At 29.4% G+C, this 24,204-nt stretch overlaps 2 protein-coding genes across 2 annotated transcripts; both read left to right on the top strand.

The window, feature by feature from the left end:
- The first annotated feature begins 248 nt into the window (after positions 1-248).
- LOC11425901 (pseudo histidine-containing phosphotransfer protein 6) lies at positions 249-1,648 on the top strand. Its single transcript, XM_003597859.4, has 4 exons — positions 249-598; positions 739-882; positions 1,202-1,274; positions 1,395-1,648. The coding sequence occupies exons 1-4, from the start codon at positions 399-401 to the stop codon at positions 1,452-1,454; spliced, it is 477 nt and encodes a 158-aa protein (XP_003597907.2). The 5' UTR covers positions 249-398; the 3' UTR covers positions 1,455-1,648.
- Positions 1,649-18,716: 17,068 nt separating this feature from the next.
- LOC11432519 (protein LURP-one-related 12) lies at positions 18,717-20,336 on the top strand. The gene is made up of 2 exons (XM_003597857.4): positions 18,717-19,087; positions 19,640-20,336. Exons 1-2 carry the CDS (start codon positions 18,824-18,826, stop codon positions 20,048-20,050), a joined length of 675 nt encoding a protein of 224 aa, XP_003597905.1. The 5' UTR covers positions 18,717-18,823; the 3' UTR covers positions 20,051-20,336.
- The last annotated feature ends 3,868 nt before the right edge of the window (positions 20,337-24,204 follow it).

Genomic DNA, 24,204 nt, shown 5'->3' with positions numbered 1-24,204 from the left:
TCCCATCTTTTATACCCAAGAATATTAAACAAAAATTGCAACAAAGGTACAAATCATACAAAATTTGAAGGAAAAAAAAAAAAAAAACACCATTTAGGAATAAAATAGATCCCTCTCAATGTAAATGTGTTAAAAGGATAGAAAGAAAGAATATGCTAGGTGGGGTCATTACTCATTAGTCCTTTTTTGTTTTTGTGTGAAAAGGGTCCTTAAGTCGTTTGTGATGACTTTAAATAGCAGTGGCATTCCCGCGACAACAACAGAACCTTGAACACAAACAAAAACCAAAAGAAAGAGAACCAAATTAACCTTGTTGTGTGTCAGTTGAGTTTTCAAGTGTTTTAACTAACTTAGTTTGATTTGATCATCAATTAGCCAAAACGGGTCTTCCACTTTGGATGCTTGGTTTGGGTGCGGACCTCTTGTGGGCCGACATGAATCGTCTCCTTGCCTTTCTCTTCCACCAGGGGGTGTTGGATGAGCAATTTTTGCAGCTTCAACAGCTTCAAGATCACACCTCCCCTAACTTCGTATCCGAAGTTGTCAACATTTATTTTCATGAGTCTGAAAAACTACTCACCAATCTCAGATCATTGCTGTAATTACTCATTAACATCTCCTTGCATATTATATGATAATAAACACTAGCACAAACACTTCTGATCAAAAACACGACACCAACTAATGTATATTTTTTCGAATTATTTACAATGTTGATGATGTGTGTGGTCATTGCAGAATGGAGAGGGAGTTTTCAGACTACAAGAAAATTGAAATACATTTGAATCAATTCATTGGTAGCAGCTCAAGCATTGGTGCTAAAAGAGTGACAAGCATTTGCATTGCCTTTCGTGCAGCTTCTGAACAAGACAACCGTGCTGGGTTCGTTCCATTTTTTCATTCCCTCTTAAAATTCGTGCACTACTCTTTTTTGTTTAATTTAGCTAATTTTTATCAATAAAATAAGGTTAATAATACTACCACTTACTTTTTACCCCGCAACCCTCCACTGTCACACTTTCCCTTTCCCACTTAAAAATGCACGCACTTTATAGTTTAATACATTAATTAATTTATCATTATAGTTAATTATGATACTCTCAAATTCATTCATTCATAATACAGCAATGATACAAAATGTATAATGGCTATATCATATCTATTGATGAGTTCTAACTTGTACGTATGTGTCTAATTGCAGATGTTTGCGAGCGTTGGAAATGCTGGAGCATGAATATTGTTATCTTAAGAACAAATTGCACGAACTCTTCCAAGTAAAGTTCCATTGCATCTAATTTAATCATGTTAATTTTATTATATTATATATTACCATAATAATAATATAATATAATAATAGTGTACTAATTTACGATAAATTATATGGTTTTGTTCAGATAGAGCAGCAACGTGCTTTGGCAGCTGGAGTGAGATACCCTATGCAGCAGCATCAATAAATTGAGCAAATGAAAGAGTGGAAAAAATATCTCCAAGATTCTGTTTTCTTTCTTTTTCTTCCTTTGTAGCTTAATTTGTAAGGCTAATGACATGCCTTTCTAATTTTAGACACAAACCAAGTTCTTCTTGGTTGTTTAGGGTGATCAAAGTCTCTCTTATTTTGAATTTATCATGTAAATAGTGCCACTTTACTCTTCTTGCAGGTTGTTTAACTTTTTAATGAAAAGTGATTAATCAGTAGAAGCGAGTTGATAGTTTTGTGTTCACTGTTCATATCTACGGCAATTTGAATTTGAAAAGGGAATGGAAGGAAAACGGATTAAAAAGAAAATTTAGTTCAAAAAGTAACGGATAATTTATAGTCTTAAGGAAATAAAATTGCAAGTGATTAAACTGGTGTTTATAGCTATTAAAAAAAAGACCCAAGAGCACTTAGATGAGATGGAACGGGTCTCTTATAGCTTAACCAAGGTCCTGGGTTCGAATCCAGCCTTGGGCATGCAGCAGTGTTAAAACTCTTAGGGAGAGCCTGCCGCCCATGTTGCGCGCGGAGGATACCCGGTTTACACCAAAAAAATTAGCTATTAAAAAAAAGAGAAAGTAATTTTTTTTTGAAAAAAAATAATAATGTTGACGCGACTTTCATGAATTATAAAATGGGTCTCAGTATGTGTTGAAATTGGCTCAAAATTTGGTAACGAATGTTCGTTAAAAATCGCTTGGGACACCATTTTGACAGATGGCGACATAGTATTGTGTACGAAACAACAAATTGTGGTGCGATCTAGGGCAAACGCGACGAGATTTTTCGGGGTATATATGAGCACTATAGTCTATAAATGCCTTCATTCATAATTTGTTTTATGTAATCTTGTCAACCAAAAGAGAGAACATTCAAGGAACTTAGAGGCTAAGGGTTGAGTGTTTTTGGGTGAGAATATTATTGCACCGAAAAACACTTCACAAACACCTTAGATAGTGGAATTTCATTAGAAGAAAGATAAAAAACTTTCTCTCTTGTTTTCTCTTAGGATTCATTGTGGGTTTGAGTGATTTAAAAAATAGATATAATTTAGGGTTATTCTTTGTAAGGCTGGATCTAATTTCTTGTAATCTATTTCATATGGGATTGGAGATATGTGTTCTCCCCTAGTTGTAGGATAAATTTGTCCGAACTAGGTAAACAAATATTGATGTGTTGGTTTTCTCTACTCTATTATCTTTGTTGCTTTGGTTATGCTTGCGGTTTTGTTTCACATTTAGACCTAGGTTTTGCTTCACATGTAGACCTAGGTTTTTTATTGTTGTTGCTTTAAACTACTTTGATTTTGATTACTACTTCATTTTGCTCTAGATATCTAAGTTTATTGATGTGATTTTAAATTGGAATTTACAACATTATGTGTCTTAAGGACCGTCATTGTAATTTTATTAAATCCAATCCAACAAGTTATGCTCCCATGTTACCCATCCAAGAGGGTGAAGCTAAATTAGTGGTAGATTTTTTAGCAATCAAGTGTGTTGTTTATTACAAGCTACCAAGTGGACATTAGAGATGGGCTTGGATAATATTATCTTTGAGCTAGATGCTAAAGTAGTGGTAGATTTAACTTATTTTGGTTTCATTGTTAGAAAATGTATTGCTTTATAGCAAGAGTTGTGTCCAAACTCATCGGTAGAGATTTCTAGGAAGCAGGCCGTTCTGATAAAATTGGAGGTTATGTTCAAATATTAAAAAGGGCCCCAATGGAATAATAAGATATTTTTAAGCAATAGTAATCATTTATTTAAGTTGTAAATAACATCAAATTGAAATAGTCATTTGATAAAAAAAAATTGTAATAGTCCAATAGTTGTGTATATAATTGAGACTTTTATATTTGGTTCAAATTTACACAAATATTCGAGATTGAACATCAAGACCAAAGACCTAAGTGCGTTCTATTTTACTACCAAACAATTACAAGGTGTCTATTTATTTTTTATATTTTATTATATATACTTGACACTTTTGGATGTTATATTGGATGTTATATACCTAAAATTGCGAGGTCCGACGCCGTAGCTCACCTTGCACTTGCTAAGGGCCGGGCCTGCTAGGAAGCAAGACAATATAGTGGCCTGTGAGTTAGCTAGGGTGACTACATACACAGGCTGCTAATGCAATGGCCCATGAGAAATTGCTTTGCTTTATTGCAAGAGTTGTTTCCAAACTCGTCGGTATAATCTTCTAGGAAGCAAGATAATGGATTGTCCCTTGAGTTTAATAGTGTAGGGGATTGTAGTCTTCCATTGATGATGAGTCATCAGTTACAGGTGGTGTGGTTCTATAACTATCGTCCGTTGATGTTGGGTCCTTGATTGTATATGGCAAGATGGAAACAAAATCACGGAAATTTGCAGTCATGTATAAGTATTAAATTTAATATAGGAATGTTAGTTAAATCATACTCCCTCCCAATCTTTATACTCGCTTGTTTTCATATTATATTAACAACAATGATATTTGGATACCTTTAATTTTCTAACCCTCGTTAAACATATCATTTTCTTGGGAGAAGATTCTCTTTAGTTTTTCTGCCTCTCACTTTTTCTCATGTAATCACTATCCTTAAAACCCATTTATCCTTTTATTTTTTAATACTCCAAACCCAATTTTCTTATTTTATTTGAAATGTAACCTTGAAAAAAGCATTTAAACTATTTTCAATATAGAATAATAGACTATGTTAAGACTAAATTACAGCTACAATTTAATAAATCCGGGTAATTGGTAAAAAGTAGTAAATGTTGTATTCATATTACAATATCAGACCACGTATATTTGGGTGTTTGCATATTTTTGCTAATATTTCATTCGATAAGGAATATATCTTTTATTATTGTTTTTATCAAATAAAAAAATATTTTAAGTATAATCTTATTTTAATTGTCTATCAATAATAATTAATGTAAGTGTATATATTCATGTCAATGTCTAGTGTTATAATTATTTAAGGGACCAAAATGTTTAATATTTGTATCTTAAATGACCAATCTCTCTGATATATTTATAAACTAAGAACCAAAATGAAATGGTTTAAAGGACCAAATTGAAGTTGGAAATTGAACTTGGATTATAGTATTTTTGTGTGTGGGTAATCTATGCTTTTGACCCTGGTAATTTATCAGTGTAATATATGTTTAGTTTTGTTATTTATCCCTGCCACATGGTAGTCAAATTGATGATGATATGACAATTCAGTGTCGTGTGACACCAAAAAATGGTGGGTAACATTTAGCTGACATTGGGGTACTAATATCATGTGATATATAATATTGATCAACTATAATGTCACAAGAGTATAAAAAAAAATAATAATTTGTAAGTAAGAGAGAAGAAAGCTATGATTTTTTATTGTAGTTTGCTAATATCACATGGCATTGACACCCCAGTATCACCTAAGTACTATCCAATATGGTGTGTTATGCTATGTTAGCATTCCATATCATCTAAATCAAAGGAGTATGATATGTTAGAGACTAAAATAATGAGACTCTTAATTATAAGGACAATATCCATCATTACTCTTTAAATGAGTAGTGCTATATCTCTAGAAAGAGAGTACATATCACAATTTTTTCAAGAATAAAGAATAGTCAATCACAATTCAATGTTTACCGCAATACACGATGGTGTTACTGAAGGATAGAGAGTGAATAAATATATCACGCAGTTAAAGTTTGACAGCTGTGTCTGGACAATATCGGGAAACATATGTTCGTTAGAACTAGCATTTTCCTAATGCTTCTATTTATAGCGAGAGGAATATACAACGAATTTATCCCGAAGTATTGGTAACCATTAGATTAGGGGCTTAATGAAATACACATGGGTTGATGAAAATACACGAGTTGTGGCAATCCATTAACTTACAATATGTTGAATATTTTGTGATCACTTTGCTTCGCGACACCTAGAATTATCCTTAAAATTTTAAATGATTATAAATAGAAAGCGGCCATATTACAATGACCAAAAACATAAACTGTCCTATGACTTTTTAATGTTAGTACTTAAAAAGAAAACAATCTCTTCAGCATATCCCCTCAAAAATGTTATTATGAGTTTCACTAATAGTTGTACATCAATTACATTTTTTTTTTTAAATTTTTTTTACTTTAATACAATTTATTAAGTAAAGGTAAAAAAAGCATTGGTCCAATATGGGTCAGATTTATCAGTCAGCAATCCATGGTATACGGCCCAAATTCTTCATAACTAAACCCCATCCTTTTAAATGTCAAAAAAAAAAAAAAAACCATCTTTTTGTCTTCACTATACTTAATTATTACATGCAGGGATAAATTCGGAAAATTCATATACCTTTTTCTTAAAAAATAAAAAAAGAATAAAAAACAATCTCGTGGTAAGTTAATCATCAAGTATTTATACATGCACACAGTTATTTTTCATACACTCATTCAACACCTTATTTTCGCTCTATCTCTCTCTTTCTATATGTATCATTTTACTCTCTTTATTTTCATCTCTCTTTAATGATAAATTGAATATTGGGACGTGAGTGTTTGGGAGAGTGGAAAACAAGCATATATTTAAAGGATGATGATGAAGAAGATGACAATGCATAAGGTAACCTTACAAATATATTTAATTATTGTTGTGCATGTGACTTAATTTTCATTTGGCAAAGGTTAAGTCGCATCTTCATTAAAAATTGAAGTTAAACCAGCTTTTGATTGTGCATCTTTTTTATTGTTTAGATATTTAGCGATCAACTGTGACGTTTCACATTATTTGATATTACAAATTGAATTAAACCTCTTAGCTGTCAAGTGTTTAGATATAAACACTTAACACATTGATTACTGTTTAGGCCATGAAATCACACATCAATTTCCCTCGCGAAGAGTGCGACAACCAGTAACATTTGTCTGCGCTATTAACTCCTTTATATGTGGTATCCAATACGTGACTTTTTACAAGGAACTGAAGCTCGAATGATGTGTACAATCTCGATGAATTTTTGTTCTGTTACATGCCAAGAAGGTGATAAATCTGGTAGGTCCCAAAATAGCAGAAGCTAGAAGAAGAGTCCCAATGCTAATAGGAGTGTATGGTGCATTGATGTCTCTTATCCACCTCTCAGGTTGGACTATTCAATTTAACTTCATTCAAAGTAAATCAAACTCTTGTGATGATGCTCTAGCTCTTAGATGTCATGTATATATCTAGCTACGTGTGAGAAAAGATAAGTTTGGAAAAAATTATTGGAGGCATGACATAAAGGAGAAAGTCCTTCGAATATTTTTTTGTCTATTGGGTAGTCTTTTCAAAATTCTTTATCATATGTTTTCATATGTTTTGCAGGAATAAAATGAGTCTTTAGCAACGATTAATTAATTTAAGTGAAAAGATTAGAACGCCTTAAACAAACGGTTATGGATTCAATTTTTGATTCTTGTGTGTCAAGAAAATTTAATTTCAAGTAGAAAATTTACCTTGTGTGCACTATAGATTTTTTCTGACGGAAATTAATCACCGTTAAACGGTGATAGAAACTTCGTATCAATAACACGATAACTTAAAAATGGATCTTTTACTAATATTTGTTATAATTGCCGTTAATGTTTTTAACGATGATCATAAAGTATTTGCCTTAAAAAATGAACTACCTTTTATTCACTTATCTCTACTAATATTTTCACTTATGATCTTCTTGCGTAGGGATTAAAAAAGCACTCAACTTTTATTTTTGAGTCAAGAAAAAAACTTTTATTTTTTCACAAGATGCACCACATTAAATTAGAGAGAGCACAAATTTGAAATTTCGAAAGCACATTATGCACAAAAGAGTTTCAAAGTGTTTGTTTTAGAACATTATTTATTTTTAACAAAATAAAGCATTATGATCTCTATTTTTTTGCTAAATTTTTTTAAGCATTATAATCTTTTTTTTTTTTGGACAGAATTAAACGTTATAATCTATAAGCCATTACCTGTGTGTGTATATATGAGAAAAGATATATGTTGGGAAATAATTATTGAAGGCATGGCATAAAGGAGAAAGTCCTTCAACACGATTTTGTCTATTGAGTAGTCTTTTCAAAATATTTTATCATCTATTAGTGGTAATACAATGGGTCTTTAATAACATTTGTTAGAGAAATGTTGACACCCAAATGCTATTTGATACCTTGAGAGAGATGGTGTAAAAAAGATAGGATAGAAAGAAGTGAAGAATGTAATAGGTACTCATTTCGTCCAAAAATATAAGAAAAAATTGATCAACAAAAATTAATGTATTTAGTTTAAAATTTATATCAAATATATCAATTTGCTTACATTTTGAGATGGATGGTAGATGATTTAGAGAGATAAAAAGAAGAAGTGGTGTTAAAAGGGTGTTGATCTCTGTGTGGTGTTTAAATATCATCATTATGTTAGTTATAATTGCCGTTAAAGTTTGTAATGTTATTACACTTTTATATTTTGTTGACAATCGAGGTAATGAGGTTTGAACTTATAACCTCACCATTAGAACATTCGTAGTGGCTTCTATTGAATAAACCTACCATCAAGCAATTGATGCTAAAAAAATGCACTCAACTTTTGTTCACTTGCACTAAAAGTCTAAAATCTTCTTCACTTAAATTTTGTTCACTTGAACTAAAAATCTAAAATCTTCTTTACTTATCATCTCTTATTGTGTTGGGATTAAAAATGCCCTCAACTTTTATTTTTGCACAGGATGCACGCCATTTAATTATAGAGAGAACACAAATTTGAAATTTGGAAAGCATGCTCGAAAGAGTTTCAAAACTTTTGTTTTAAGGTAATTCTTGACAAAATAAAGCATTCTAATTTATAGGCCATTATATTTACTATATATATATATATATATATATATATAAACTACGTGTGAGAAAAGATATGTTTGGAAAAAATTATTGGAGGCATGACATAAAGGTGAAGGTCCTTCAACATTTTTCTTGTCTATTGAGTAGTCTTTTCAAATACTTTATCATCATCATCATTTTAGGTGTAATAGAATGAGTCTGTGTTTAAAAGGTGTCGACTCGGTGGTTAGATTTTGATTTTGTGTTTCAAATAACATAGTTAGAATTCTACCTAAGACAATTATAATACGGTCATTGGTGTCATTTTTATTAATAAAATTTATCCTTCCTCATATTTTATTTATATCTTTAAAAATGACTCTTTACTAGTATTTGTTATAATTGTTGCTAAATTTCTAATGATACAAGATACACCAACCATAATTATAATAATATTTATACGATCATTTTATGACATTATCTTAGACAACTTTTTTTTTTTTTTTCTCCCATTTTATTGATAGAAAATAATAGAGAGTAAAAGTAAGTATACAATATGAGTATAAGAGAATTGAAAACTACTTCTCTTAAAAAGTTTAAAATAATTTATTTTTTTGAATTTCTGGAAAATAAAATAAAAAATAAAATAAATAATCATAGGGGTAAGCCCTCGAAAATATTTTGTGTTTGTTGAAAATGTTTCTCAGGGTAAGTCACTCAGAAACATTTTCGAAGTGCCGAATTTCTCATAAATGGTTTACGACCCCTTGATTTCTTCGAGACTCATTCCTATTAATCTAAATAAGTTGTCGCAAATATTGAATTTTCCAGGTAATATAGTTATGTTTTAGGAGTTTGCCCTAGAAAAAAGATGTGTCTCTTGTAGTGTTAGATAGCACCTATAATAAAAAAGATGATGGAAAATAGGCTTATGTAGTTTGAACATATAGAGAGAAAACATGTGATAGCAAGGAGAATAGATCAGATAAAGGATAATCATATCACTAGAGGCATATAAGACAAAACTATCAAAGAAACTATTAGAAATAATATCGAAATTAATGAGTTGCACAAAAATATAATTTATGACAGAATATTATGGCATAAATTGATTCACTTAACTTATCCCATTTAATAGGAAAAGACTTAGTTATTGTTGACATCGTTTAATTTAACATCAGCTACTCCTATAACAATGTCGATTTTTGTGAGTCTAAATAACACAAAATGTTAATAAATATAACAAATGGGTCACTAGATTTCTAAGGATCGGTGCTAGGTTGGTGAGAGTGGGTCAACAAATCTAACATATAAACCTCTAATAATTTCTCTCAATTTACATCACGTGTAACGTAAAACTATTTTTTTTTTTTGACAAGAACGTAAAACTAAATTAACAAATGTTTAATATATATATATATATATATTCTGCACATGCATGTAGTGACATTTCTTCACATGCATGAAAGAGGCATATAGCTATTTATGTCAATATTTTCATATATATAAAAAAAATAAAAAACATTGAGTCAAAAGAAAACAAACAATTTGATTAGAAGTATGGGTAAAAATAAAATAATTTCATATGCAATCTCGTGATTTTGATTGATGAATAGTAAAGTATATAACTCAGGATTTTTTTCCTTCTCTACTAAGTCTACAACTCATAGTTCCTCAATTACGGCTAGCTCCTAATGATCTCCTACCAGGCTACCGCGAAAACTTATTTTAATTCTTGAAGAGAGGGAAAAAAACGATTGTAAAAAACAGATTGAAAAGAGAAGATAAAGAAATATATACGTATGGTATGGCTAAGAGAAACATTTTTAAAAGACAATCTTTTTACCCTAAAAATATTTTGGAGAAAGTGATAATTTAGGTCGATAATATGAAGTTAACTATTAAAGGTAACCTCAATCTTTTTTTTTACAAGGATCTTAATCCTTTTCTAAAATGTTAATATTAGTAGTTTATCAATATATAACTATAAAAATATTCGTCAATAAAAGATGGGTTGGTAAGGATCTGCCTCACTCACAACTTTATTAGTGTTGGTTCATGAAACCCAACTTTATTATTTTAGCGGCTTATTTAAGTGTTGTCTCTTTAGTTATAATTGGAGGCTTTTTGGATTCCAAACATGAATTAAAATCCTATCAATTTCTAAAAAGAAATAGAAAGATCGAATTATAAGAGAAATAGACAAAAGTAAAAATTTTAGAAGATCTACTTTTTTCTAAATTTTTAAAAAAAATGTGTCCCATCAATATGCCACATGTATCTATTTCTCTCATAAACTCAGTGTTTCATTTCTTTGAGAAATAGAGGAAATATGACAATCCAAATATGCATCTATGACTAAATTACGAGGGTTTATATAAATATGCAATACTTATTGAAAAGAAAAAATGCAATATTCTTAAAAGTGATTAATTTTTTAAAATAAGTATTTTTTCTTCTTCTTAAAAAACTATAACAAACGAGCTTTAAGTACATGAACAATTTTTTTGGAGTCTAGCTCAAAGTCCACCGGTCGAAAATTGCTCTTCTTTCTTTTTGTTTTTGCTCACTCACGTGCCTACGTGAGTTAACTTACGCTGCAAAATGCTTGGCCTGAGTTAACTCAAGTTGAAATAGTCGAGCATGAGTTAACTTATGTTAGATATAATTAAGGGAATAACAATTTTGAACGAGAGATGAACAAATTTCCCACCGATCTCAAGTATAAATCATGCACCCAATTGATGGCTGAAAGAAATCCAATCTATTCACCAACGTCAAGCGACAGATAGGCAAAAACCATTCTGTTTTCATTTGGCAATCAATGTTGTGATCATGTAGTAGGGTTCTAGTGGGTAAACAATGTCGATAAATTCAAAATTATTAAGAAATTCTTAACTTTTGGGGGATACATGCAATTGTCAAATGAGATTCTCACAACTCTCAAGTAATTCGAATCAATTTATCCTCAGATGCTAAGATTATATAATACTTCTAACAAATAATACTTCTCAATCTAATTTCAAAATTTATATATATCGACAATGTATATTTTTACACGTGCATCTAACTTAATATTACACTATATTGATGCTACATTTTAAGATTATTTCATAACAATTAATATCACCCGTATAACAAATTGGTTAAAAAAAAAATAAAAATTGGTCTAGATTGCTAAGCGTCATAGCTAGGTCGGCAAGAGTGGGTTGATCCAATATAAAACTAAATTATCTGACGTCTCAAACACTACTAGAAAAAGCAAAATTAGCGAGGGAAATTAATGATGGAAAAAATGAAATTCCTTACAAATTCCTTAGTCGCAAAATTTAGTGACGGAATTAGAGAGGGATTTCATATTTTCTCTCACTAAATATCCCTCACTGGTTTTTGTTTTTTTAGCAGTGAAAACAAATATAACTTCCTCTCTAAAAAAAAATTATAACTAAATTATTCCTCTCAATTCACATCAACTTGATCCATAGATAAAATAAAAATAAATTACCAAGATTTAATTTAATATACAGCAAGATTAAAAAAAAAAATAGACATGTATCTAATTACATCATCACTACATAGATATTATGTCAATATTATAAGAAGTAATATAAAAAGTCGTATAACGATGTCATTTGATTATGAATGTGTAAATGATCTTGCTAAGTTGTGCCCTAAATGCACAAAATAAGAAACTAAATAAAGAAATTTAACCATAAAAATTGTGCATTCATTAAAAACTTATCTTTTTATAATACAATATTTATTGTTTAATTCTATTTTAAAAACTTATCTTAGCATTTCTCATGTGTAAAATATTATATTATCATGTGCATGTCTGATAATTATTACCTCCGTCTTAAATTATATATAAATTACTTTGATAATTTTCCATAAATTAGAAAATATAATCAATTTTGTATGGAAAAAATTATGAATTATTTTATAAGATTATCATTTATAAATGATATGAAAATGATAAATTAAAAAAATATATATATAGAGTAATAAATCATAAATGATACGTCGATATAAAAAATCCAATTTTTTTTTTTTGAACTTGCAAAGTCAAACACAAGATGTGCAAAGAACAGGACAAAGAAATAGAAATGCATATACTCCAAAACTGACAAGTGACTCCAATACACCTTATCATACGTCTAGGGTTAAATCAAATACTAGACTAAGAAAACATATTAATATTTCTTAATATTATAAAACAACATATAAAATGATACAATTCTTACTAGAATGATTTGTTTTGTGGAACAGGGGGATTAATAAACAGTAGAGAGTATATAGATTAATAACCAAATAATTTGTTTCAAGTGATTAATGATCTCCACCAATGACGAAATGTTTAAAAAAACATGTTCGATTTTGAATAGAACAATTATAGATCAGATTATTTGCCTCCCGGTCGAACTCTCCAGATAGATTAATAGGGTTCATTTCCTTTGAAAATTGAAGCATTAACAAAAAAATATAGATTAACTCTAGATTTTCTCCGTCCTGTGAGCATATATAGCTCAGTTGGTAGAACAATGCATTATTATATGCAGGGGTCGGGGTTCGAACCTCGGACACCCCATTTATTCACCTTATAAGGTGAATTCTAGCCACTAGGTTATCTGACAATAAAAAAACTCTAGATTTTTCCTTTGAATCTATTTTCGGGCTGTTTACCGTTCTAATCATTGGACTTTTGTGTGTTTGACGTGTTAAATATCACGACTTTTAGCAATTTGTGATCGTGGAAGAAGTGGTATTGGGTACGTAATATAAAATGGAAAATGTTAACTCGTGCCTTAAGGGCACATGTTATGGATTTCACTAATAAAAATTATGTATCGAAAATTCTGTTAATTTATTACTAAAAAAAGTTAATATTAATTTTTTTCAATTAATGCTTACCATTAGTGGTAAGAATTTAATGCTTAACATGTGCTCTAAGGGCACAAGTTAACATGACCCATGTAAAATATACTACTAATTATATTGATAAACTTAGTTTGGTTGCTTCTAATATTGACATTTTAGAAAAGGGTTAAAATATTTCTCTTTAATGTTATCTTAGCATATATTATATATAAAAAAATAAGTTAACTTTGTATTATCATTGAAAAATTAATATTTTTTCGTTCAGAGATAGTTCTATTCCTTGTTATTAGGTCAATTCATTTGTATCATTCAAATTTTGAATGATTTTTGACAGCTATGTTTTAAAATATTATAATTTTCACACAAAATTTATATTTTTTAAGCAATAACAAATTAAATATAAGTTTTTAAAAACCAAAAACTCAAAATCAAAACAACGAAAAACTAAACCTAAAATTCGAATTTTGAAAAGATTTATATCGTCGCACATAAAGTGTCTCTACAATGTTTGATATCATTATAACAAGGCTTAGATTTTTGTTTTTGGTTTTATAGAGATTAAAATTTTTCCGTTCCCGTGAGCTTATCACAGTTAATGAGACATTGCATAATATATGCAATGGCCAAAATTCGATTTTTAGACACCCTACTTATTCACTTTAATGTGAATTTTTAATCATTAAATTACTTGATAGAAAAAGAGGTTAAAGCTTTTGCGGAACTTATATAATCGAAAAAAAATTATACACATTATTTTCTGTAGAATCAACATCACAATATATGCTGAGCTAATGGAATGCTTGCTTTTGGCAAGTCATTTGGATGCTTTCGTTGAAGAAAGTTTTAAATTATTATATTAATTGACACTTAGGTCTGCGGATGTTTTGATGTACGAATGGATAGGATGAAAATATGTGTGTAAAATTGATTGAGGTTTCACCGTTTGTGGGATTAGGGGTCAGCAATTTTACGTTAGAACATGCAACGCTAAAAGCCGCGTCAAGTAAGATGGCCAAACATGAAAAAACGTGTTATGACAATCAACATGTTTTTATACCGTTTGAATTTAACATTTTTTTGCTTCCTAACACCAGAGGTTGTTCACTTTTTACATAAAGTTCAAAGGATCATGCATAACAATATTTTATCTCATAGGTCCATAAATAATGTGTTTACGAGATTTGGTTTTGTCATCCTAAAAAATATAACGCCGCAACTTATTCGTTTTCCTTTTATTCTTGTGTAATTAATCCTCAATGACTTAATCTACGGTAAAAAAAATGGCTTAACTTTTTTACAATTACCAAAAATATAGCCGTCTCAAATAAATCCCAAATCTCAAAGTTTCACTTACCATCCCTTACTTATAATCTCTCTCAAAAAAAAAATAAAAAATCCCTTACAACTCTTACTCATCAATAGTATATATATAAAGTAAGGTTTTTTTTATGCCACGTGTCACTTCCACGTATATTCGCAATATTTTTATTATTTTTTTATTTTTTAAAACTAATATTTAATTTGGCATAAATATCTCAACAAACTTTTGATCTTATCTATTAAATATTTTACTTAACTTTTTCATTGAATTCCTAATATTTTAATTAACAGAAATAACACAAATTCCTAAAGGCTAATTTTATTATATATGTGTTAATATTTTTATTAAACCCAATTAATTTTATCTGTATGTGCATCTATAAATTTACGAGTATTTATAATATGATATATTTTATTATATTTGTGTGTATTTATTAAGATATTCATCATATTCCAATCCGTGATAAATTTATTTACAAATATCATAATATAATATTTAAATCTTCTTGAATATATGTAACCCGAACAACGCCGAGTAAATACACTAGTAATCTATATGGTGAGAATTTTTAGCTTCGGTAGATGGATAGTGTCATCATTATTTCTATTTTTTTTGCTTCTGTCTCATTTTCTTTCATCCAATAATTTTTCGAGGTAACTTTGTAGGAGAAAAACATATATTTTTCAAATAGAAAATGTCAAAACATATTTCTGTTGGGAAAAAAATTCGGGATTTTTTTTTTTTTTTTTGTAAAATAATTAGGCCGGTTAGTGGACCAACTTAAACTTGGATACTTTATATTTTTTAGGCTTATTTAAGTGTGTTTATATTTTGTACCCAAAAAAAAAATGTGTTTATATATATAGAGCCTTTAAGATAAGATGATAAAATATTTCTTTAATAATTAGATGTATTAAGTTTGAAATAAAAAATATATTCTTTTGTATTTCTTGGAGGCTGGGACGGATGTACGTTGTTGAATGTGTGGGCTTCTGCCTACATAAAAATTTCAGAAACTTTTTTTTTTGTTTGTCGTATAATGTACTAATAGTTGATATTTTTACCTCATTGTCCTCACTTATTATAAATCATTTCTCTTTTTGCCTACATATCATCAAATATCTCAAATTCTTTCTTGATAATATGAATTTTATCAAGATTTGGATGTGAAATCGAATGAAAAATAATCGGTTAAATGATTGTTTAGTTATTTATATAGAGAAAGATACTTCTACTGATATTGAAAATAAGAAAATCATTGAAAGTTTTCATAATACGGATTTTTTTTATATATGGTGCTTCCACTATTCAAAAATCCTGAAGAAGAATTTTGGTACTTATGATATTTTATCTAATTTGGCAAATTAATCGTAACAGTAACACGCGGATTTTACCCTTAAACCAAAGCACACGTGAACTAAAGACAAATTATAAGTTAAAACACGTAAACTAAAGACAAATTTTCAGGGTCCGTATAAACAAACAAATTAACGGTTATATATATAGTCGGCATTCAGCAGCCAGCAGAGCAGTTGGTCAGAGTTCTAACTTCAAATCAACACAGCAAAGCAAAGGTAACAAAAGTATAAAATGGCCTCTGCATGTGCAGACTGCAGACCGTTGGCCCAACATGGGTCCACAGTCCGTACAAACATAGTGTGCCCTAGTTAACATGAATAGTTATAATCAATAAAATAATTATCATGGTAAATTCTTTTTTTTTTTTTGGTACAATCATGGTAAATTCTTTTTTAGCCTCTCGATAAAAAAATAAAAAAAATCATATTTGGCCTCAAGATTCCTTGCTTGGATATTAGGACATCAACCATAGATTTTATTTTTTCTTCTAAATATCATTTTATTATCATTTAGCCAAAAAAACAAGATGAAATTATACAAACTTTTTTGCTTGTGTTATGGATTTTGGCCCCTTAACATTTTCTTTTTCTTCTTTCTAATTATCATTAAGCCAAAAAAAAATCAAGTCAATGAACTCAGCCTCACTTGTAAAATCAACGAGTTTGAGTTATATATGTGTGTATGCTTGTTCACTTTTTTAATTTTGAATATATCTGTCTGTAATTGGTTGTTGTATAATGTCCACAATTTTTCTTATGGCTCATATTTTAAGAAGATAAAAAAGTGAATATATAAGGCTTGGGTACAATATTTGTTCTTCTTTTAAAATAATTCAAAAGTTAACTTATGTTATTTGATTTATGTAATGTGAGTTAGAAATTTCACATTAAATAAAATGTTTAATATGTTTTTTTTTTTGAAAGAATGTTTAATATGTTATTGTTGAGCAACATATACAAGTTAGAAAACCATATATTTAATGTCTTATGATATTTGGGAGTTATGCGAGAAAGAGAGGGAAGGACTTTGAAACGAAAAGAAAAAGTTGAAAGAATGGAGGGATTGGGAAGGGAAGGACTTCGAAAGTGTATCTTGCTTCATATATAACACAAAATCTCATAATTTTGGGGAACTGTATATTAGAGGAGGGTTTTGAAGAGTTTGAATAAATTTTTGAAATCAAACCTTATACTCCCCTGCTCCAAAGCCGTACCTTCCCCTCCAAACACTCAAACACAACCTAAGATTTTGGACGAAGAAGTTGTCTCCAAGTTCATTTATTTGGTTGCTCTTAGTACAATATGACGATCAAACTCAATGTAATTAAGATTTTCTAAAAATCTCGTGTCTTATTATAGCTGAATACTGTTGGAATATTTTATGATTTATTATATTCCAATATCATTATGTGGGCACATATCGTAACAATAATTATATTAGCTATTTATCAATTGTGAGTCTTAGTTGATTAGTGATCAAATTAAGTAATAAGGCTATTAGATTTCTAATTGGATAATTAATTAAATATATAATTAGTTGATATGGACTTAATGAGTGGATGTCCGGATGGCCCATTAACGGAATAATGGAAAACCCTAATGACCATCCAATATAAAAGAGGCTATGGTCCCCAATACACCGTACACGGCAATACTATCTCTTCTCCCCATCTGAAGAGAACTTGAGGCATAAAGGTACCGGTTGAGGAAGAACCAAATCAGCCGCCGCTAACTCTATTGTGTGTTTCAGATCATCTCCTCTCTTTGGTTATCGTTGTTGATGAGAGAGCTGCTACAAAAGCTTTATCCAGGTATTCCTAATACCCTAATTCTTAATATCCTTGGTAAATCAAACATGTCGTAGATCCGATCATAATCATGTTCAATGTTTTCTTTTGCTTCCGCTATTGATTGATAACCGTTGAACATGTTTTATGATATCTGTTTTTATTAAGACCTAAATTTCTAACAAATACATCACATTTCATATTAATTCTACGTCATTGTCATGTCACCAAAGGTCAATATGTAATTATCCAGTGACTAAATAATCGACAAACTAGTCCATGAAATGAGTTAAGTTTTGAAGAGAATTAACGTGTCACATAAATAAATAGAAGTAACAAATTATTTTTGAAAAAAGATTTAAATGAGTTGGATTCATTAGGCTTACCGTCGACAGATATCAACGCTCAAAGAGCACTGACATAAGTATTTACGGATCATTAGTTCTAATGCTGACATCATGAACATACGTCCATGGAGGATTATGAGTTAACTACTAGCAGAATCAGCCTTGGTTCCATGCTAGAAGTGGCCATTTTGATAGAAGTTTAACAATTACAAAGATCAAAGATGTATATTCTAATTCGGGGAAAAAAATACTGGACTATTATTTAACTAATTATTATTTCAAATACGAATTTGATTATTCAATCATAAGGAAATTATAAAGTTTGAAATTTCACCCAAAAATAAAGTTTGAAACTTCACCCAAAAAGTTCCTGTCGTATTTATTTTAAAAAAATTCTTGTCGCGTCTTTTTGCTTACGACATTTGACGTGGAGATGGCCATGCCATATATCCATGCATGTATCAATTTCCATACCCTACATAATAAACAATTGATGCAAATGTGAATTAAAAGGCTCAATCGGATAAAAATAGATAAATGTTGACCAACATATAAATGAAAAAATGATTCATATACACCGTACTTAGGGTTTAAGATAAATATATTATCTTAAATTTAAATTCTTTTTATATGGTTGTCGTTGGCGTGACGATCTTTAAATTTCTCTTATGATGAGTTAAAATAATAAAACAAAGTGGGGTATATAAACATATATCGTCAAAGAGATTAGTTAGTACACTTTGTTTCTTTAACGTTACAAATAATACGAAACCCACAACATAATTCACATTCACATGCCAAAAGCAACAAAAGCTTAGCTTCAATTTTCCAAACTTCATGTCCCTTTGTATGGATTCTGACTCAGCCGCAAAAAAGATGAAAGAAGAGTTAGTGGTGCAAGAAGGATACATCTTCAAAGAAGAGATTCATTACACAGTTCTTAAAACCACTCTTTTCTTTGCCGGTGATGGTTTCACCGTCTATGATTGCAACGGTCAAGTCGCCTTCCGTGTCGACTCATATGGACCTGATTCTCGTGACCTACATGAGCTGATTCTCATGGATCCCCAAGGCCGTTGCCTCCTCACCGTTCACCGGAAGGTACGCCGCCACCACCTACTATATAGCTTTCCATCTTTCCATTTTTCCATTTCTTTGTCCTATACTGAGTCCCACTTAGCAAATCGAATTCAATGTTGTTAACGTTATTGAGATTTAAGGTTGATTTTATCATAATCATTGGTCTTTTCAATGATTATTATCAACAAACATAATCATTGGTTTGTAATCAAAAAAATAAAAATAATCATTGGTTTATTTGCTATATATAAATTATATTAACTACTTTTTTTTATAAATAATGTTCATAAGTCCACGGTTACTCCTGCATAGGATAGCATGGTATGCACGAGACCCTACATTCGTAATTATATTATTTCAACTAAAAACATTGTATATGTTGTATTATTAGAGAATGATTATAGTATAATTTTCGAGGTAGAGTGATTCCTTAATTTATTTCGGATTAATTTTATGATGCACAAGTAAAATAATATTGTATTGTACACAAAAAAAAAAAAAAAAAAAAATTATTAGATCAATAAGCCACATCATATTTCATTTGATATAATTATGAAAATTATTGAAAATCAGAGGCCGAGTCTGCATCAACGGTGGGAAGGCTTTAAAGGTGAAAAAATGGAAGGTGATAAACCAACCTTCAGCGTGAAGAGATCATCAATGATCGGACGACCACGTGCGGGAGTGACAGTGGAGGTGTACGATAACCCAGGTGAGGAGTACCATATCGAAGGGTGTTTCTCTCAACGTGGTTGCAAAGTTTTTAACGCGATGAAGGAAATTGTGGCTGAGATTTATCGTAAAGTGGACCCCACTACAGGTAATACGCTTGGGAAGGAAGTGTTCTCTCTTTGTGTTAAGCCTGGTTTTGATGCTGCTTTTGCAATGGGATTTATTCTCGTCCTTGATCATATCAGCGGTGATGATTCCCTTGATGATGATGCAACTGCGGAGTCTTCTGTGCATCCTACCACAGAAGATTAATAAGATAAATAAACCAAACAACAATGCATTGCATTACGTTAATTATGCTGGGGTTTTGTTTAGTTTAACCCACTAATCTTTGGAGTGTCCCTTACAAAGGGAGCCACTACGTACCCCTTCTTTTATGGGTCATGCCATTGAGAAAAAAAGCGTTTTAAATTTCCTATGCCATCTTGTAAATTTTATTCTATTCATAAAAAAATACACATGTCTAAAGTTGAGGTTATCTAAACTTAAAAATAAAATTTTAGGCTATCTATTTTGCATTATATGCAATTATGCATCAGTTAGCACTCTTATGAATGGTTGATCTATTCTCTATCCATAAAAAAATAAAAATATTATGAGCACTTTTTTATTATTTTTTTTAGGCTTAAATATGTTTTCATCCTTGCAATTAGGGGTCGTTTAAAAATTAGTCCCTGTAATTGCTAATCCTGGCAATTTACCCTTGCATTGTTTAATCATTTAAAATTTCGTCCCTCTCCCCACTTAATCACTGCCATGTCACTAATTTGATGACGTGACAATCATTGTCACACATGAAATTCCAATTTTACCCCTGAGTTTCCAATTCTTTCTTCAATATTTTGTCCTCTTCTTAAGGGCAAAATTGGAATTTCACGTGTGGCAGTGATTAAGTTGGTCAAAGGACGAAATTTTAAATGATTAATGATTGCAAGGCTAGTTTGCAAGGATTAGCGAATACATTGACCAATTTTTAAACGACCCTTAATTACAAGGATGAAATACATATTTAGGCATTTCTTTTATGCTTTTATTTCTCTCTCGTGTCTCTTTAATATTTTCTTGTCTCATGAACAATCCCACAATTGATATTGTTGTTTTTCACTTCATCCAAGCTATTTATGTAGAAATACCTAGCTATTTTTTTTCTTGAGAAGTGTAGTTATACTATCATTTCAACTCTCTTCTCTTATTCATTATTTTATTGAGATAAATCATTGTGAAGTCCACACTTTAGAAATGAATATACATAAAATGGTAGGATCTGCATAAATTTTACATGATAAGAGAGTAAATGTTAAAGAGAATATTAAAAAAAGTGTTCATGGTATTTTTATATTTTCTTTGTCAATCGTTGACCATTATTTTTCTTTGAACAACATTAGAAAATATAAAAGGTTAAATAATTTATTGGTCTCTATAAATATAGTGAATTTCATTTTTAGTCCTCATAAAAAACAGTGCCATGTTTTGGTCCCTAAAAAAAAATCAACACATAGCTTTACTCCCTGTTAAATTAAAATTTATTTAATTATGTTTAAACTCTTTTGAATGATTTTATACATACTTGATTAGAACATTATAACAAATTCCTCCATAAAAAATGAGTTCAAAATTTGATTTTTAGGTCCAAATTTTCTTTAATTTTTTCTTGAAATTTTGGCATTTAAAAAATTCATATTTAATTCGTTAGATTTTAAAAAATATATTTTTTGTAAAATAGTTTTTTTATAATGTTCTTTACATGTCTATAAGAATCTTTTAAACATTTAACAGTTTAAGCATAATTATACAATTTTTAATTTAACAAGGACTAAAATTACAATTGAAAAAATTTATAAGGACCAAAACATGTCACTTCTTTATATGAAGACTAAAAATGAAATTCACTATATTTATAGGAACTAAAAACTTACTTAACCTAAAAATGAAAATGAAAATTCTCTTTTGCAAATCTTAAATGTTGATTATAAAAGTATTTAAAAATGTTACAAGTCATTATACTCTCACATTGTCATTTAAAATCTACAAGTTTTTAATCCAAAAGTAATAGTCTTTTAAGATCTCAATTAAAGAGAAGGAATCATAAAATGTTAATTATTTGAGGACAAGTATAATATCACACACACACATATAGGAGATGCTAATTAAGAGAACATTTGATTTTTATTTTTTTTTATTTATTTATTTTTTATTTTTTTAAGGAGGAGAACATTTGAAGTTAGAATGCTTTGTTGTTAAAATATTTAAAAATTGTATAGGTTATTTTCTTTTATGATCAAACCATAAAATTTATTTATTAGATTTTTTCACCCGTTTGTTACTCTTAATTTGTGTACAAAATTCACACGATCTTTTTAAATCTTATAAATCCGTAAAGAATTTTGAAATCATTTTTTTTTTGAAGGAAAAGTATTTTGAAATCTTAAAAATTTGTGTGATGAATTCATTAAAATTCAAACTCATCTTAATTATAAAAAAGAAACAATTCTTTTAAAAAAAATCTTAAAATTTACAAGGCTAAGTAGTCTTTTAAGATTTTCAAGATTTTTTTTGTTAATTAGGATAATTTGGTAAAATTACATCTTTCTTTCTTTTAATTAATGTATTTTTTAATATGTGTGTAAAAATCTTAAACGGCATTCACTTTCAAAACGGAGGGATATGTACTCCATAAAAAATGATAAAAATATATGTCAAAAAAGGCCATCTCTGTGTTGCAATTGCTGTCTGACAAGATCAATAAAATTGAGAAATGATATTTGAACATCCATTTTGTGACAATTTTTGCTACAACTTTCTCTTTCATACTCACACTATTTTTTACTTTATCTCTCTATTGCTTTGATTTTCGTGCAAATACCTATTCTTTCTTTATAAATTATAATTGTCCCCATGAGTTGTCAATTAAAGGATGTTCAAATAACACTCCTCAATAAAATTACGATGCAATCTTAATGTAGACCTATTTAGAGAGCATCATATATATGATCCTTAGTGGTACTTTTTTCCTAATAATTAAGTCATAAGTGGATACCTTTTGATTTTGTACCCCACACATACCAACATGAGATGATCTTGAGGTCCAACCTTGTCATTCCAAATTTGAATAAAACTTTAGACAATAATGAAATGATCAATTGACTTAGAATTGAACCACCTATAAATATTTTGAACTCACTTGCCTTTAATTGAAGTGAAAATAAAGGGAGGAGTATCTGTTAAAAAAAGGTAGAGTAGTATGGACAAAAATGAATAAAGAGTAGAGTTATATACCAAAAAACTTCTCATCATTTTTGGAGAAAAAGTATTAAAGTAATTGGAAAGGATCCTTCTTTCATGGACCATATGAAATGTAAGAAAATTTGAACTTCTTTTTCTTTCTTTTACCTCTCTATTCAAATAAATAGAAAATCACTTCATTTAATTTAGACGTCTCCCTTTTTTCTTTTATTCCATTTTCTTTTGATCACGGAGACTAATATAAGTTAAACTTACGGAGACTTCTTCCTATCAAATAAGTTATGCTCATATAGACTCTTCTCCAATTTTATTTTCATATAGATTTAATGGCATTGTATTACTTATCTACAATTATTATATTCTGAAGAACCTGTACAATTATTTTTGTCGACCTTTCAAATTTAAAATATGTTGAATTTGAGTGTAATATGCATGCAAGGCACAATTTCAAAACTAGTATAGACCTCTCAATAATTGTTAAAATGTGGGTTTTTACCGATTTTAGTACGTAAAAACAGAATTTTATGATTGTCAAAAACAAAACGTAATTAAGAACTGAATTTTATGATAGTAAAATTATGAAAACAAAGATTATTAAAATTTACGAAAAATAGAAGAGTCTACCTTTAAAACGCACATTAGAAGACCACGTAAAATATAAATTTTTCTAAGAATTTTCTTTTCTTTATTGATCTACCACTACGTTATACGTCGGTGTTGTGGCATACTGGCATGAGCAATGTTGTACAATTTTTCTGCATAATATTATAGGCTAGTGGGTATTTAAATTTTGTCTTGCATAATAATTTATCATTTTGGTAGGTGGATTTCTTGCATTGATTGGCTAGCTAGCAAAGTTTGGCATAAACATACATAATTTTGATCTCTTTATTTGGGAAACAGTCTTTTAACCATTTGAAAGCATATAAAATACCTTTTGTTTACAAAGACTATATTTGTATATTGATTATTTTAACAAGTTCCCATTAGGTCACATGTTATCAATTTTTATTTGACTTTTAGTCCTTTCATATTTTTCTTTTGTAGTCTTATTATAGGTTTTTAGATCAACTCATGTGTCTCTATCAAATTTTGAATAATTTTTTGGCAACCATTTTTAGAATATTGTAAACACCTCAAAAATATTTAGAATTTTTTCATAA

Source organism: Medicago truncatula, chromosome 2 (assembly GCF_003473485.1).
Source record: "Medicago truncatula cultivar Jemalong A17 chromosome 2, MtrunA17r5.0-ANR, whole genome shotgun sequence".
Classification (NCBI taxonomy): Eukaryota; Viridiplantae; Streptophyta; class Magnoliopsida; order Fabales; family Fabaceae; genus Medicago; species Medicago truncatula.
The sequence above is the reverse complement of the archived record's forward strand: the minus strand, read 5'-3'. Positions and strand labels throughout refer to the sequence as shown.